Consider the following 18,860-nt stretch of genomic DNA (forward strand, 5'->3'; position numbering starts at 1 on the left):
AGTCTGACCATCCGTATGAGCCACCGCGACGTGACTGGACCAGTGCTAACACTTGAAGCAGAAACAGAGCGCAACGACGAGGAGCGAGGGGGCCGCGGGCCCGAAGGCGATGGATTAGCCCCCACTGTAACCCTCAGGCCTGCCCGAGTGCTAACCGCTTTCCGGGGAGCAGCAGGGGTGACTTGCCCTAATAAACGAGCTCGCCGCGACCTCAGTTGCGCAACAGTCAAGCCATCGCAATGCGGGCAAGAACTGTCCGCGAGCAATGCATCAACATGTTGGACCCCCAAGCATGTGATGCAGTACTCGTGCCTGTCATCCGGGGCGAGGAAACCACCGCATCCAGAAACGCACGGTTGAAACGACATCTTTAAAAAGACGCGCTGCACGACCATGTGCTCTCTTAGGGAATTCTGCTCTTTCAAAAAACTGCTCTTTTAGGTCACCAGTGAAACGCCAAGGAGACGGGAAACCCAGCTCGACTGCCGCTAGAACGTCTTCCCCCGCACTGGTGAGAATAATGCTTTCTTCAGTGTTGGAAGTCAGCTCAGCAGAAGGGTTCTTCAGTCTCAGATCGGGTCTAAAGCAACAATTCTGATGAGCTGGCTCCAGCAGCCGACTGATATAGCCCTAATTGGCTCATCAGTTTCAGCTGGCCCGTTTTCTTATCTTCAGAAGTGATTGGTCGTCTAAAGCACTCCCAAAGTCTGTTTATACAGACACACGTAGAAGTTCCCTTATGAAGGGGAACTGCTATTACCTTGCTGACTAAACCTTCACACTCTGCTCTTAAAAGATTGACCACCAGGCTGGTCAAATTTAGCCATGAAACCTCCAACACTAAATTGCCCAGTGTTTTACCTTCATTGCACAAGCCCTGTATGTATTCAAGGTTCGGTTTACGTGCTCTTACGACAGTCAGTCCAGATGTTGTGCACACAGCAATGCAACCACTGTAGAGCCATTCACAAAGACTGTGTGTATTTGGTTAAGCATTTTAGAATGACCAAAAAAACATTTCAAAACATCTTTTGCAGCATGGCATGCAATTCATTTATTGACGTGTATTTGATTCATTCATGTTTTTAAAAGCGTGAAAGAGAATGCATGCTGTTGTGTGTGTGTGAGAAGAAATTATAAGAACACACATACAGTATGTCACAAAAGTGAGTACACCCCTCACATTTCTGCAAATATTCATTTATATCTTTTCATAGGACAACACTGCAGAAATGACTCTTTGACACAATGAAAAGTAGTCACTGTAAAGTTTGTATAACAGTGTCAATTTATTGTCCTCTTAAAATAACTAAAAATACAGCCAATAATAGCTGAACCCCTGGCAACAAGAGTGAGTACACCCCTAAGTGAAAATGTACAAATTGCTCACAATTAGTAATTTTCCTTCCCCTGTGTCATGTGATTTATTCGTGTTACACTGTCTCAAGTGTCACCAGATAGCAGGTGAGTTAAATTTGGTATAAAAGCTCTTCCACTCTCTCAACTTGGCCACTGAAAGTTCAACAAGGCACCTCATGGCAAACTTCTCTCAGAAGACCTGAAAAAACAAATTCTTGCATTGCATAAAGATGGCCAAGACTATAAGAAGATAGCCAACACTCTGAAACTATGTTGCAGCACAGTGGCTTAGACTATCCAGCACTTTAAGAGGACAGGTTCTTTATAGAAAAGGGTTTGACATGGTCGGCCCAAGAAGCTGAGTGCACGTTCTCAGCGTCACATCCAAAGATTTTCTTTGAAAAACAGATGGATGAGTGCTTCCTGTATTGCTGCAGAGATTGAAGGGATGGGAGGTCAGCCTGTCAGTGCTCAGACCGTACGCTGCACACGTCATTAAATTGGTCTGCATGGTTGTCATCCTAGAAGGAAACCTGTTCTAAAGATGATGCACAAGAAAGCTCACAAACAATTTGCTGCAGACATGCAAACTAGGGACCAGGATTACTGGAACCATGTCCTGTGGTCTGATGAGACCAAGATAAACCCATTTGGTTAAAATGGTGTCAAGCATGTGTGGCTGCAACCAGGTGAGGAGTTCAAAGACAAGTGTGTCCTGCTTACTGTCAAACATGGTGGTGGGAGTGTCATGATGTGGGGCTGCATGAGTGCTGCTGGCATTGGGGAGCTACATTTCATTGAGGAAAACATGAATTCTAACATGTACTGTGACATACTGAAGCAGTTCCCTTAGGAAACTGGGCTGCAGAGCAGTGTTCTAGCATGATAATGACCCCAAACACACCTCCAAAATGACCACTGGCTTGTTAAAGTGGCTGAGGGTAAAGGTGATGGACTGGCCAAGCATGTCTCCAGACCTAAACCCCATAGAACACCTCTGGGACATGCTGAAAAGGAAGCTGGAGAAGCACAAGGTGTCAATTGTCCACCACCTCCATGATATTGTTATGGAGGAGTGCAAGAGAATTCCAGTGGCAACCTGTAAAGCTCTGGTCAACTCCATGCCCAAGAGAATTAAAACCATGCTAGAAAATGATAGTGGCCACACAAAATATTGACATTTCACATTTTTACTTAGGGGTGTACTCACTTTTGTTGCTAGGGGTTCAGCTATTATTGGCTGTATTTTTAGTTATTTTAAGAGCACAAAAAAACTTACACTCCTAAATGAACTTTACAGTGACTACTTTTCATTGTGTCAAAGAGTCATTTCTGCACTGTTGTCCTATGAAAAGATATAAATAAATATTTGCAGAAATGTGAGGGGTGTACTCACTTTTGTGACATACTGTACACACCAGAGTGCCTATGGTCAAATACATGCAAAAATATATCTAATAGCACAATAGCACTTTATCCACATATAACTGAACATAAAGTTAAGAATGAGACGGCATGTGAAAGTGAAAACCTAAACAAAACTGTATGGCTCTTAAAGCAGCAGTACACTATTCCTGCTGCTAAGTGTTTTTATCAATAATTATGACTGTGATTAATCAATTATGATTATGTTTAAGTAACACTGTGGTCCTGCGAGACAACATTTCATTTCACTATATGTCCACACAAGTAACAGAATGACAATAAAGCTTGAACTTCTTTCTTTTTTAATTTCAACTGATTTTTTACATTTATTTTACTTTGACCCATTGAAAAAAAAACTGTCACGTAAAAGTGCATTTAATGCTAAATATTTTTATTCATTATTATTCTATTTTTGAGGGCCAAAAGTTTAATATAATTTAATGATGTTTTTGGGCTGTCATGGTGGCGCAGTGGGTAGCACGATCGCCTCAAAGCAAGAAAGTCGCTGGTTCAAGCACCGCCTGGGTCAGTTGGAATTTCTGTGTGGAGTTTGCATGTTCTCCCCGTGTTCGCGTGGGTTTCCCCTATAGTCTAAAGACATGCACTATAGGGTAAGCTATGAAACATGAAATGGGTAAGCTAAATCGGCCGTAGTGTATGTGTGAAAGAGTGTGTGTGGGCATTGTTGGGTTGTGGCTGGAAGGGTATCCGCTGGTAAAACATATGCTGGATAAGTTGTCAATTCATTCCACTGTGGCGACCCCTGATTAATAAAGGGATTAAGGCGAAAAGAAAATGAATGAATAATTGTTTTTATTTTATGTAGCCCATTCAGTAACAGTTGTCAATGCTTGCAAGCTAAAATATGAATGAAGGTGAAAAAATAATGGGATGGTCCATTAAAAAAATAAACTGTTGAACAGTTCTCCTCTCACAGTTCGGTACGCATATCGTCACCTTAAAATCATAAGGTTCTATTTGACATTTTTGTCAAAATTGAGTTATTGACATATTCTTATTAAATGACAACTTATTTACATTATGGTATTTTTTTACATTTATGGCAACTTGTTTACATTTTAAGGCTTTTAATTTAAAAAGCAAATGTTACACACATACTGTTTGCTATGGAATGCAAAAACTTTGAAGCTCAATACCTCAAAATCATTCAGAACACAGATAGAACCTTATAATTCCAAGGTGACGATGTGTACAGATGGGTTTAGGATTTTTGTTCTGTTTATTTAAAAAAATAATAATAATTCTTCAAAGACACTGCTGTTTCACAGCAAACTTGCACACAGAAAAGACATGATATGTAAACGGCCCCTGCAGCAGTTTGTTGGTGTGTTACTATGGCTATGGCCTATTGCAGTTTATTCTGTCCCATCATGGTTTCACTTTGTTACTTTCTCCAGAGTGTACAGTGTATTTTTTCAGTTAATGCTGCAAACTTGCATGTATCAGGTTTTTTTCAGATTAAAGATTTTAATGCAAGACATGACAAAAACTCAATACTCGCTTGTGCATTTCTCAGTCAGCTCACAAATACTAAAATATTTTTATATACATGTTCATATAGGCTTGAATGCATGAAACATAACGTTAGAATCCCCATCTCTAACAGTTAGCTAATCTCAGACTAAAGTTAGGTAAACACTCTTGAGATTTATATTTTAAATGACAGCTGCCTAAATTATATGTCCCCACTTTCTGTATCAGAATTACATGTCATATATTAAAATAATGTGTCTAATATCAAGCTGCCTAGTTTTTTTTTATTATTTTTTGCAGTTTTTTGATTACATAGAGAATAACTTTTTAAAAAACTAAAATGCCAAAACTCCAGTCCTGGAGGGCCTGTGTCCTGCACAGTTTAGCTCCAATTTGCCTCATCACACCTGCCTGGAAGTTTCTAGTCTACCTAGATCTTGATTAGTTGGTTAGGGCTTGATTAGCTGGTTCAGGTGTGTTTAATTGCGGTTGAAGCTAAACTCCACAGAAGCCCGGCCCTCCAGGACCGAGTTTGGGCACCCCTGCTATAAACAGTAAGGCTGTGTATTTTATCCTTATGATATGACAATTATGATGTGTATTTTATTTTCTGGTGTGTGATATTTCAATATGTTAAAATAGGGTTTTTTTTATACCATGTAAACTGAGTCAACTGTAAAACTGACCACACTGTGATACGAACTGAACGATTTTGTGAACCGTGCCACCCTAAATAGTCACCCTACATCACAGGTGTCAAAGTCTACACAGTTTAGTTCCAGCCCTAACTAAACACACCTGATCAAAGTAATCGAGTGCTTAAGGCTTGTTTGATACTTACAGCTAGGTGTGTTGAAGCAGGGCTGGATCTAAACTGCAGAGCTGTGGCCCTTCATGAAATGAGTGTGACAACCCTGCCCTACTTTATTTTCCAGTTATTCACAACATAAATGTGTGTTTATGAAATCACTTGTGTTTCTTTTTCTTTTAAATTTAGACTAAACTGAAGCCTCCTGTTGCAGCAGCTCAAATAACCACTTTCGCGGTAGAGCTTTTTGAACTGGCTTTCAGTTTCCTGTTTTATTTGAATACACACGCAGGCCGGGCGCGCAGTGTGTGATAGGTCATTAGACCTATGGGGAGGTGCTGCAAGACAGCACACGGTGGATGGGAAACGATATCACTCTAGACTGGGGACTCATGTGCTAGAAAGGCCCAATAGAGCGAAGAAACCCGACGTGTTTACTGCAGTACCCCTAGTATAGAGGAGCCGCGCGAGAACGTCCAACTGTATTACTGCTGAAAGAGGCATCGGGCCCTCTCGAGCAGAACGAGTTCTTGCGTTCAAAAACAGCGAGACGCAGCATAGGTTTCTCGAGAAGCGTTTTATAAAATAATCTTCTTTAGGCGTCTTAAACAAAACGCAGAAAAAAATGCAACGATAAGACTCAATAGTATACCGCGTGTTTACATAGTAAATTAAAACAGCGCGAAATGACGCAAGAAGGCTTCACTCACAACGGCTGGCTTATACAAATAACGCTACTGAAATTGTTTCGGGGCCGTTTAATACGGCAGCTTTTTAGGACGGTGTATTGGCCTATAATAATTTTACGATTTTTTTTTAAGAAACAGATAATGTTAAACCGCATGTCAGCTGCGTGGAGTAAAGTAACCAGCGGTGAAATAACAAAGTTAGAATATTTTGCTTCACTAACGTTACTCGTTTACAAGGCGCATTATATGAAGCTGGAAAGTAATAAGGGGTTTAAGCAGACGTTACTTACATTGTCAAACAGTGATCCCACGTTTGCAGTGACCAGTAAGATGTCCGTGTACATCTCCATGATAAGAACAAGTTGTAGAAAAGTCTAATCAGATGTAGGGAATCCCACTCGTAGCTCTTTAAAGGTGGAATAACAAACGGCTTACAGATAAGATTAGGAAAGACTAGCTATCTCGCCCTGAAGACAGAGCCCACATGAGCGACGACTGCATCTCTTGTCCTTCTGTCATGAGGAAATATTCACTTTCACGTTTTTTATTTCTTCGGTTGCTCAACTGTAGACATGAAGATCTCCGCCTTTATTCATTGTAATTATACTTGCATTTCTTAAACTGAATTAACCCAGCTTTGAAGCATGTAGTCTTGGAGTTCTTGACGTGCCAGGCAAAACCAAACTAGTTGCGCTGTCAGTGTTATGTTGCATGTGAAGCTCCGCCCCGCACATGTACTGTTACTGTGAGTTGCTGTTCAAATGCTCAGCGTCAAAGTTTCCGTGCGTCAGTCAAGTGAGTTAAAATATCTAGGCCTTGCATAGGATTTACAGAATCATTTTTCTTCTTATCAGGGGTATTTATTTATTTATTTATTTATTTATTTATTTATTTATTTAACTAAAAATAAATAAATAAAAAGGACGAGCTTATGAGACATGTCACGGTAAAACATTCCAGAAAAAAAATGGAATTGTTTAAAATCAAAACTTTTCAAAAAGCCTTAAATACAATTCCTTGATTTCATGTTTACAGTTTTTATGCTAGCAGACAGTGTAATGGTAGTTTAACCTCACCTCACAGACCGTCTGGCCTTGTCTGTAGAATTTATTACCCTAATTTGTTAAAAAAAATATTCAAACATCTATCAAAAACAAGGCATCATTTGAAAGCTTTTTTTCATTTTCTGGAAATGTTCAAAAATGACATGACAACTGAATGGCATTGTTATTATTTTATTATTTTTGTTTATTTTTATTATTTATATTATTATTATTATATATTTTTTGCAAATAATATAAATAAACATTTCAACAAATAAAGCTTGTACTGTAAATAAAGTATTTTATGTTTTTATGTCTATGTATCGACAAATTATAATTTTGACCCTCTTTTACACAGAACTTTGCTGCACTGCTTTTGTGGTTTTTTTGTTTGTTTGTTTTTGGTTGACTTAGTTTATTAATGACATCTTAGTACATAATTGTCATTTATAATATCTCTGAGTTATGGTGACTAATTATATCCATTTTATATAGGTTGCAGTTAGATGGCTCCAGTTAGTGCAGCTGAGAGACAAAGGCAATGTTGGCCATGACTAAATGAGATCTTGAGAGAAAGGAGACATCTTCTGAAAGAATAGGAGAGATGGAGGCAGAAAAAGAAGACAAGGTAAAGAAAAAAAAAAGAGAACATACTTAAAGAGATAGAAAAAAAGATTAGGATAACTAGGATAACGGATGCAGTTCCAGGGCCATCAAAAGGGTAAGAGACAGGACCAAGGTCTTCAAGGTTAGAAAAGACTACCAACAATGTACTACTTCATATTATAGCTTGGTAATAACATAAATTGTAATTTCTTAGGTGATAATGTAGATATTACCATAGTATTATCCTGTTATTACTGAGCCGTAATGTGATGTGGTAGCAATGTTGCATTTGCAATTCATTTACATTTTTAAACAGTGTTACTTTTTTAATTATTATATAAAAACAGACTATCTGAGGAAATATGTATTACTCTCTTTAACTATGTAGATGAAGGGGTTATATATCCACTACTATACTTTTGTAAAAATCTCATAAAAAGTAGTTATTTTACAACTATATTAGTGTCTCACAGGTATTCTGTGATTTTTGTTTTGTACAGTTGGCAGAAAAGTTGCTCTGTTTAAAAAAAGTACATACAAATGCCAGCAGATTTGATTGCCGTAAGTTTTCTGTAAAAATATGTCTTATAGAACTGTTTAAATTTACAGAAAGTAACTGTATTTCATTAACTGATGCAATCTTAATTTACAAACATTTGAGTAACCTTGTGGGCGACGCAGTGGAAGGTCGCTGGTTTGAGCCTCGGCTGGGTCAGTTGGCATTTTTGTGTGGAGTTTGCATGTTCTCCTTGCGTTTGCGTGGGTTTGCATAAAACAAATGCTGGATAAGTTGGCGGTTCATTCCGCTGTGGTGACCCCAGATTAATAAAGTGACTAATCCGAAAAGAAAATGAATGAATGAATGAATGAGTAACCTCGTTTTATTTGCTGAACTGACTACTCTTAAATTAGCCAACTGTCATTTGCTTATAAAACAATATTTATAATGTCTTATTAATGTGAGCATATTGGTATTGAGACTTGTTAGGCTGAATTGGGTAGGCTAAATTGTCCATAGTGTATGAGTGTGAATGAGTATGTGTGGATGTTTCCCAGAGATGGGTTGTGGCTGGAAGGGCATCCGCTGCGTAAAAACGTGCTGGATAAGTTGGCAGTTCATTTCGTTGTCGTGACCCCGGATTAATAAAGGGACCAAGGCGACAAGAAAATGAATGAATTAAAGGAGCATTTAGAAGGAGGGCTAATAATTTTGACCTTAAAATTGTTTAAAAAATTAAAAACTGCTTTTATTCTAGCCAAAATAAAACAAATAACACTTTCCCCAAAAGAAAAAAAAAATATTATCAGACATACTGTGAAAATTTATTTGCTCTGTTAAACATCATTTGAGAAATATTTAAAAAGAAAAAAAAAAAATCAAAGGGGGCTAATAATTTTGACTTCAACTGTGCATATATATATATATATATATATATATATATATATATATATATATATATATATATATATATATATATATATATATATATATATATATATATATTATTTTTTTTTTATTTTTATTTTTATTTTTTTTTTATTTTTTTTTTATAATTTTTTTTTTCCTTCTTAAGATCTCAGCAGAGAATCTTTAAACAACTCCAAAAACATCAGGAGCGGAGCTTCACTTATTACTGACCTTTGACTTTATTTCTGTCACCCGCATAACCTTGACAGATTAGGGACGACAGTTATTAGCAAAACCATTAAAACAGACTGTAATACAAAAAATGCTTTATCAACTACCTTAATCCCTTAAACTATTATGACATACGCACACATTCAGTTAATAGAGGGAGAGGCCATAAAGAGTCAGTAAAAAATAAATAATAAAAGCATGACATTATAATAGCCTTTTCTATAAAGCCTGAAGGATATATCAGCTTCATAATCAAAACACATTTGTAAAAAGGTGTAGATGTATCAGTTAAGAAGCCTAAGTTTGAGTCTTGCTTATTTTGTTTAAAATAAACATACCTTTGAAAATACCTGTTTGAAAGAAAATACTGAGGCTGAAGTTGGTTTATAAGAGAGAAACAGTGTCAGTCTACTGATCTTTGATTAATGGGAAGACAAGGGCAAGTCCTTGCACAAGCTAGGGTGTGGTTCAAGATTGCTGTTAACTTGTGAACAAAAATAGGAAAAAGATGAGGTATTCTCTTTTAGGTGATGTCATCCCCTTTAGGGCTAAAAAAAAACAATGAAAAGGCACACTGTAAAACCTTATAGTCAAGTTAACCAAAATGAAACAAGTTTAGCAAGTGTACTCAATTTACTGGAAGTTAATTCTACCAAAGAGCAAAAGAAAAGAAGCTGTAGCTATTTGTGCAATAGCCACTAGATGGTGCTGCGGCCATTCTGAAGTGAAAAGATACAGACACTATTGCAACGCAAGAGAAGTCAAAAACGAATTAAAAAACGTCATTCTTTCATTTAACAGCATATCATACACAGAAAAATCAGAATGAGTAATAATTAAATAAAAAAATTTGATTTAATTGATTTTTGATATAAATGTATATGAAGAGTTCAATAACTGAACTTTTTTTTCTGTTATTCAATGCACAATTTAAAAACAAAAAATATTTAATAGTTTTTTTATCATCACAATCTGGCATATTGTGTAGATTTTTAACACATTATGTCATTTGGTTTTTTATGCTTTTGCATAGATCTACAGTACATGTGTTATCTCCTGGGAAGAGGGCAGTTTTTATTTTTTTTTAGCCACAACTCAGTACTGGGAAACACCCAGCCACACTATCATTCACACACACACACACACACACACACACACACACACACACGCATTCACTCATTCACTCATTATGGCCAATTTAGTTTATTCAATTCACTTAATAGAGCATGGGGAGAACATGCAAACTCCACACAGAAATGCCTACTGGTCTAACTGGGACTTGAACCAGCAACTTTCTTGCTGTGAGGTGGCAGTGCAAACCACTGAGTCACCGTGGCGTCCCAAAACAAATAAAAATTAAAAATCAAATCAATTTTAGAAATCTGATTACATAAAGCGTAAATGAGTAACAGTTGCTTTTTGTTCACCCAATCATGTCATGCCTTTTCATTTTAAATTCATCAACCGTCCTTGCGCTATTTTTAAAAACCTCTTGCCAAGCTAACTTTAACTTTTGCTCTATTGCATTTTAAGAAAGATGCGTAGACTACAGTTAAATATGCAGGTGCAAAGATGTGCTGTATGAAGCGTGAGTGTCATTAACGTTCGTCTTACGGTTTCTGCTTGTACTCAATAATGTTACATATTCAGTATGAGCTCAGTTGGTACATATTTTTATTCCTGTTTGAAATGTTTGACGTTAACCCAATTCTAGTCTATGTTATGTTTATTCACGTGTCATCATAAAGATGATGGATGGGGCAGATTAACCCTTGAAATTTAAATTATGCACGTTAACTATGATACGGTGGATATCAGTGGATATGAAGGTGCAATCCATTTTCAATGTGCAATTGGTCATTGCTTCCTGGACTGTGTGGTTGTCTGGGATAGTTGAAGTTAGGTGAGCTTTTTAGTAATGTTAATGAGCTGTAATGAGCTACTGTGACAACTTGCAATGGACACAACCATGGCTTGTAATGTCAAGGGTATTTTTATTTTTTTATGCCAAAGGAGGCTAATCTTTAAGCTCTTTTTTTCCTATTGGCTATCTGGCACAAAACGCTACAACTGGCGCCCGAACATCTAATTCTAGCAGCTTTCTCTCACTCTCTCCCTCTCTCAAACTAAGTCAGAGGATGACAGCAAAACATCTCTTTCAGTCTTCACGTGAAGCTTCTGAAAGCTAAAATGTGTTTTTGTGATGTGTGGCTGGCATTCTTTACACAATTCATTGTGATTGCTGCCACCTGCGTGCACTGGCGCAGCCAATTCATTGGCATTTCATTGGCCTGTTTTATTTCTCTTCAGATGATTGGCTTTCTGGCGAAATCCCCCAAATGGAAGTTTTCCATATAGCATTGAAGTTCCCCTCCCGCTGGGGAACAGACTACTTCCTGAATCATTTATATCACCTCCATTTCATCAGCAATCAAGGGACTGTTTCCACTGACAACCATCCTTGAAGGAATGTGAATGGAGACTGAAGCACATTGCATGAAGTCCATACCAAGGACCAAAGTAGGTGGCAGATGTGTAACAACAGCAAAACGGAGATAGAAGCTCTCCTCCATGAATCCAAAATTCAACTAGGTAAAGCCAACATCATCACAAGTACTACCATCAGTCACTAAAATTAGTGAAGTAGTCCACGGTTTAATATTAGCTGTAAATTTAGGGTGAGTTTTAACAATATCAGCTTGAATAGCCTAAAGAGATGCACCAGTGTCTAAGGTAGCTTCTATCACTTGGCCATTTTGATTAATTTTCACTTTGAATGGAATGTTCTAGAAAGAAGGAAATGCAGTATCTTCAACATGACTAAGAACATGTAAAAAGCATTTGTTTTCATCATACAAAAGAGGCAAAGCCTCTGCTAATTGCCTCTGCTAATCATCCTCTCTCTTCTGGAGTTTCCCGAGTGCCTGCCTTAGAAGTTTCCATCACTTGCACTTGAAATTCTGTACTTTCCAAGTGAGTGCTTCCCGGTCTACCTTTTTTGCCCGGTCTGCATGCGCTTCTGCCCTCACCTTCCTCGATGATGGAGCAGCCAAGGGGTAAGAGGCAATTCCCCAGGTCAAGTGTGCTATCGCGGTCAATCTTGCCCACATGGTGCCTCTTCCTGGCGCCACAAGCCTCGGCTCTCGTCCAAAGCATGTAGGTTGTCTGCGTCCCTTGTACCTACACTGCTGTGGGCCAGGCTGCTTCCGCTTTGCTTGCTATGGCCACATATCAGCGCTTCATGGTGCAGGCATTGTCCCAGCTGCACAAGGGAGGTTCCGACCCAGACTTAATGCACTATCCACTGCAATCGACTATGCTCTGAGAACCCCTAAATCAGCTGCGAGTGTTTTGGGAAAGAAAATGGCCAAACTAGCGGTCCAGGAATGCCACCTCTGGCTAAACTTGGCAGATATGCATAACGTTGACAGTTTCTTAATGCACCCATGTCCCAGGCTGGCCTGCTCGGCAACACCGTGGGTGAGTTCACCCAGGAATTCACCACAGTGAAAAAGCAGTCAAGTGTGATGGGGATAGTCATCTACAGGTGGGCTCTCAAAACCCTCTCCCCACCGACCCATCCACTTCGGTTGCTACTTGTCAGTGGTGCTCGTCTGTGGCCCTGAGATGGGCCACTCGGAGAAAAAACACTGCCAGCTTGGCACGCTATGCCTTCCAGCTCACAGGATCAGTGCTCTTTGCCACAGGCTCTGAGAGTGCCAGAGGATGGGCTCCTTTCTCTCGCAGTGTCATCCACCTTGCGGGCTTTTGGGAAGAAGTTAAGATAAAACCTCTTATTTTCAACTTCTCCTCAGGACGCACCGCCTCCCGGGGTGAGCTATCCCATCCCTTGCTGCCCACTACTGGTGTGTCACTGATTGAGCTGATGTCACTCACGCAGGCTCCACCAGCCTGGTTAGTGCTGCCCAGCCCGTTGCGCTCATTCTGACAATCAGACTCGGCTATGCGATTCAGTCACTAAACTGCCCCCAAGTTCAAGAGCGTGTATGACACCAGGGTCAGCCATAGACTGTAAAATATATGGACGTAGTATCCGTGACGTCACCCATAGGTTTCTGAACACTACAAAAGAAGCTACAAGTAGGCGCGGCCAACCGTCGCCATTTTGTTCGCGCGTCATCGCACCCACGGCGGGATACCAAACAAGGGCAAAGAGGCGGAGAGTGAGCGGAGCTACAGACACCTGCTTTCACTTTGCTTAGACCTGGCAGACAGACTTTACTTTGGGAGAAACGCTTAGTACTCTATTACCTGCGACTCGTTTGTGTTCTGACCACATGTGCTCGGCTGTATACTATGTCAATAAAGTGTTTAGACTTTTAAAAACACTGTAAATTGAGCCTCTAAGCATTGTTTTTATGACGTTTTTCTACGCGAATTACTTCCAAACACTTCAGATATAGTCTGTGTTAGTAAATGCAAGACTATTGATGAACTCCAGGCATAATACTGTATGATAACGCTTCAGATGACTGTTCTAGAGCCTACAGCTAATCAATCTGTCACATTCTGGAGTGCTTTACGGGTCTAAAGAAAAATATTAATGATAAATGATCTTAAATAAAACAAATACATTTATAGAGATGGTATACAAGTATATAACTTTACTCACATGGGAAACGGAGGCCACGTGAATGGTTTGTGAGCACAATTAAGTGCACACAGCATGCCATATCATCTGATAATTGTAAGAAATAAGTCTAAAAGGCAACTGACTGTGTAAAGCCACATAAAACAAAACAAAAATACGATGAATATGCAGAGATCAGTGGCTAATCTGCCGGATTCAGCTGAGGTGTAGTGACGGCGACCAGCGGGACCTAGCTCTCACTCAAGTGGCCACACCCTTAATTATGCAAACTTACTATAACCTAATATAAAGGAAATGGATGAGTTATAAAAAAATTCACCCCCCTCACAGTTGTCATGGAGGGTAATAATAGCTATATGACCCAAAATCGTTCTTTGTACCAGGCTGTAAACACCTTTTTTTCTGCTGTAAAGTTGGCCATTCTAACAGTGGGCTCAATTAAAATTTGCTCTATTATGGAGCCAGGACTAGCGGAATTTTGATGAATTGCAGTTTCAGCTACTTCCGTATTGGCTTCCCGAGGGAGAGCGGGAGGTTGCCGATTGGGATCAGCCCTGTGTCTGCCCCTGTCTTTTGCGAGGAGATTGCTGTCCTGGTGAAGGATGCAATCAAGTCAGTCCCTCCAGCCGAGATGAGGTATGGGTTTTACAGCCTTTACTTCATTGTACCCAAAAAGAGTGGTGGGTTTTGACCATAGACTATAAAATATATGGACGGAGCATCCGTGACGTCACCCATAGGTTTCTGAAGAGCGCAAATGAAGCTAAAAGCAGGCGCGGCCAACAGTCGCCATTTTGTTCGCGCGTCATCGCACCCACGGTGGGATACCAAACAAGGGCAAAAAGGTGGAGAGTGAGCGGAGCTACAGACACGTGCTGGCATTTTGCTTGGACCTGGTTTAGACAGAGCTTACTTTGGGAAAAACGCTTAATACTTTATTACCTGTGACTCATTTGTGTTCTGACCACATGTGCTTGGTTGTACACTATATCAAAAAGGGTTTAGACTTTTAAAAACACTGCTGTAATACATTGAGCCACTAAGCGGTGTTCTTATGACATTTTTCAACAGGAGGAAAACCCGAAATACGTCCAAACACTTCAATTATAGTCTGTGTTAGTAAATGCAAGACTATTGATGAAATCCAGGCAAAACACTGTATTACAACACTATTAGCCTACAGCTAATCAATCTGTCACATTTTGAAGGGCATTACAGCTCTAAAGAACATTATAAATGATAAATGATCTTAAATAAAACACACACATTTATAGAGATGGTATATAAGTATATAACTTTACTCACATGGGAAATGGAGGCCACGTGAATGGTTTGTGAGCACAATTAAGTGCACACAGCATACCATATCGTCTGATAATTGTAGGAAATAATCCCAAAAGGCAATTGACTGTATAAAGAAACATTAACCAACACAAAAATGTGATGTATATGGCGAGGTTATCGGCTAATTAGCCGTAATCAGCTCAGGTGACGAGACAGCGAGCAGCGAGACCTAGCTGTCACTCAAGTGGCCACGCCTTAATTATGCAGATTTAATATAACTTAATAAAACGAAACGGATGAGTTATAAAAAAATTCACCCCCCTCACAGTTGTCATGAAGGTTAATCATGGCTATATGCACCAAAGCCATCATTTGTACCAGGCTGTAAGCATGTTTTTATCAGCTGTAAAAATGGCCAATTTCCCATTGCAGTCAGAAATGACCTGGACTTCCTGGAGCCAGCCCCCCAAGGCGAGTCGATGAATTGCAGTTTTAGTTACTTCCGTATTGGCTTCCCGAGGGAGAGCGGAAGGTTGCCCCTTGGTTATGACCAATTCTAATTCTGTGCGTTTTGAGCGGCTGCCTTCACAAGCAGTTGTTCAGAATGCTCATGCAGAAGCACATCCCCTAGTGCATCCGTCCTCAGGATAGCTTTGCAGCGATAGACCTGATGGATGCATACGTTCATGTCTCCATTCTTCCACACAGTTCCACAGTTTCTGCGGTTTTCATTCAAGGGTCGAGAATGTCAGTACAAAGTCTTCTATTACGGGCTTTTCCTGTCTCCGTAGGTTTTCTCCAAGCTCACAGGGTGTCCTAATGCCCCTCCAGCTTGCTGGCATCCACATACTCAAGTATCTCAACAACTAGCTGATTTTAGCTCACTCATGGGATCAGTTGGTTATGGATGGGGACAGGGTACTCCGGCACCTCAACCTGTTCGGGTCTCAGGTCAACCGAGAAAAAGAGTAGCAGAGCATCTCTTTTCTTAGGTTGGAGCTGGACACAATCACCAGGTAGTTGCACCTTTCCCAAGAGCACGCCAAGCTGATACTGACCTGTGTGAGAGAGTTCAACAGGAAATCATTTCAGAGGCTCCTGGGGCATATGGCATCCTCAGCCACTGTCACGCTGCTCAGATTGCTTCAAATAAAACCGCTTCAGCATGGCACGTTTGCACGCATTGGGTGGTTGTCACTCCTCTGTGTCACCGTGGCCTCAGCCGTTGGATGAACCCTGCGTTTCCAAGCATGTCGTCGTTCCGACGGATGCTTTCAGTACAGGCTGGGGGCCGTGTGTTGGGCCATGCAGCTGCGGGTACGTGGAAAGGAACCCGGTTATATTGGCATATCAATTGCCTGGAGCTGGTGGCAGATCTTGTGCTGCGCCATTTTTTTACCGGTGCTAGAGGGGGAAATTGCACCTCTCTGGCCCAACCGGACCTGCATATCAGAACCCTCTCTCCTCGTGATGGCTCCTCCCTGGCAAAGCCTTTTGAGGAAGTCCTTCTTCTCTGGGACAGGCACCATCTGGCACCCATGCCCAGATCTCTGGAACCTCACGTGTGGTCCATAGATGGAGTGCGGAGGATTTAGGTGACCTTCCAGTTCGCTGTTTAACACCATCACTCAGGCTAGACCACCCTCTACGAGGCATGCCTACACCCTGAAGTGGAGTCTATTCACTGTGTGGTGTGGTTCTCTCCAAGAAGGACCCTGATGCTATACTCCGTCAGCTGGCTGGAGCTAAAGCTGTCCCCTTCGCACTGAGGGGTTGGCGTTATGAACAGCCCCGCTCTGAGGATGCAGGGATGACGGCATTGGGAAAGTATTGCCTCATCATCCAGTTACCAGAGGTGCGAGACGCTGAATGATTAAATCAATTCTGGGCCCTTCTTATGCCCTCTTGGAGATCTCTCTGTAGGCAAGGTCAGCTCGATCCACTCGACTCAGTATCTTAAAGATTCTATCTAGGTAGACAGCTCTGCTGGCTGCGTTACCATCGGTCAAGAGGGTCGGGTATCTGGAGGCATTTTTGGTCAGCGAAGTCTGCCAGCAATTCGGGCCAGCCCACTCTCACATTTTCTTAATACCCCGGCCCATCCAGCTGCTCGAGGTTCCTATTGTGCTTTTTTCAGACCACATAGTGAACCTGCAAGTATTGCCCACAGAGAATAATATATTATACAACTATATAATTCATGTGTAACTATATAGAATATAGTTGTAAAAAACTATTATTGGCCATGTCTATTATCAAAAACTGTACAAAAATATAGACATGCGCTATATGTGAATTGGGTAAGCTAAAATTGACTGTAGTGTATGAGTGTGCATGGGTGTTTCCTAGAGATGGGTTGCAGCTGGAAGGGCATCTGCTGCATTAAACATATGCTGGATAAGTTGGCCGTTCAATCCGCTGTGACGACCCCTGATAAATAAAGAGACTAAGCTGAAAAGAAAATGATCGAATGAATGAATAAATAAAATAGTGCTTTCAACAAAGTCAACAACTGCTCATGTTCATTTTGTACAGTGTAGTTCAGCTCCAAGTAAAGTTGTTTTTTGGGAACCTCACACCCCAGACTGTTTTCTAGGGAAAGGTTTCTCTTTGAAGTGACACAAGTGATGTCATTGTTGACCTTTAAATGTGAAAGGGAAACAGATATATATTTAATTATCCATAACCATCTGGTCTGAGAACAGTGTGGCTATCTGTGATATATCTGTTATAGGGAAGGGTATTGGGTGCGAGGCTTGTCTGAAAACAGTTGTGGCCATTTTAGATTAAAAGGAAATGTCAAGCTTCATACAGAATAGAGAGGTGGCCTTTAGAATAGAACATGTAGTGTGATTGGCTACTGTGTATCAAAAAAAAAAAACACGAACAGATAAACTGAACATTAAAACTTTCACATTCAGTTAAACATAGATGAATATCTCTGCTACAGATCATCCAAAACAGGTAAGGACAAAAATCATCATTATTTATAGAAATCATTAACTGCAAGTGAGGAATATTGAAAAGACATCAAATAGATGAACAGAGAGAAACAGACAATGGCAGTATTTTTTAAATGGTTAATAATGTTTAGTAAAGTGTTTTCTGTTTTATTATATTTTAAAATATTATTGACTGTGATGGAATTATTTTTAGATATTTAAAGATTAAATGTATTTTTAATCACTAGTTACATCCTTGTTGAATAAAAGTATTGATTAAAAACAACAGCAATGTAGAAAAGTGTATGAATAACAATTGTGGCTTTTTTTATAGAAGATTTTATCTTCATTGTGAGCCTTAAAAAACGACAACAGTAAATGATTATACTATGAGACCCTGGATCACAAAATAAAACATTGTACATTTTTATTTTATTCCTAAAAGTCATTAGAATATTAAGTAAAGATCATCTTGCAGGAAGATATTTTGTAAATATATTCCATAAATATAAACCTCTTTTTTGAATAGTCATTTGTATCACTAAGAACTTAATTTGAACAATTTTAAAGGTAATTTTCTCTGTATTTAGATTTTTCAAAACCATCAAATTCCAGATTTTCAATTAGTTATATCTCAGGCAAATATTGTTCTATCCTAACAAAAATCCTGGAAAGCTTATTCATTCAGCTTTCATATGCACATTTCATTTTCCAAAACTATTTGTGGTCCAGGGTACCAAATATGAATTGTATTAATTTTGATTCTTTAAAATATATAAAGAACGTTGTAAAAGATTGTTAACTTTTTAAATTAATAATGCTCATATATAGCAAAGAAGAAGCAAAGTGTGGAATGTTGGATATTAACAGGCAGAAATGGGTAAGTTTATAAAATTTCTTTTGCACCAGCAAGAAGAGAACATATCGTCAATTGCGTAAGCTGATCATCATCATTCACA

At 39.6% G+C, this 18,860-nt stretch overlaps 1 protein-coding gene across 1 annotated transcript in view; it reads right to left on the bottom strand.

Annotated features, from left to right (window-relative positions):
- The window catches only part of inpp5l (inositol polyphosphate-5-phosphatase L), a 65,440-nt gene extending 58,953 nt beyond the window's left edge, over window positions 1-6,487 (bottom strand). The window contains exon 1 of the mRNA XM_056463157.1: window positions 6,066-6,487. Coding sequence (XP_056319132.1) covers window positions 6,066-6,125 — 60 coding nt within the window. The 5' untranslated portion in view covers window positions 6,126-6,487. The remainder of the gene's footprint in view (window positions 1-6,065) is intronic.
- Between the last annotated feature and the right edge of the window lie 12,373 nt (window positions 6,488-18,860).

Source organism: Danio aesculapii, chromosome 8 (genome assembly GCF_903798145.1).
Source record: "Danio aesculapii chromosome 8, fDanAes4.1, whole genome shotgun sequence".
Lineage (NCBI taxonomy): Eukaryota > Metazoa > Chordata > Actinopteri > Cypriniformes > Danionidae > Danio > Danio aesculapii.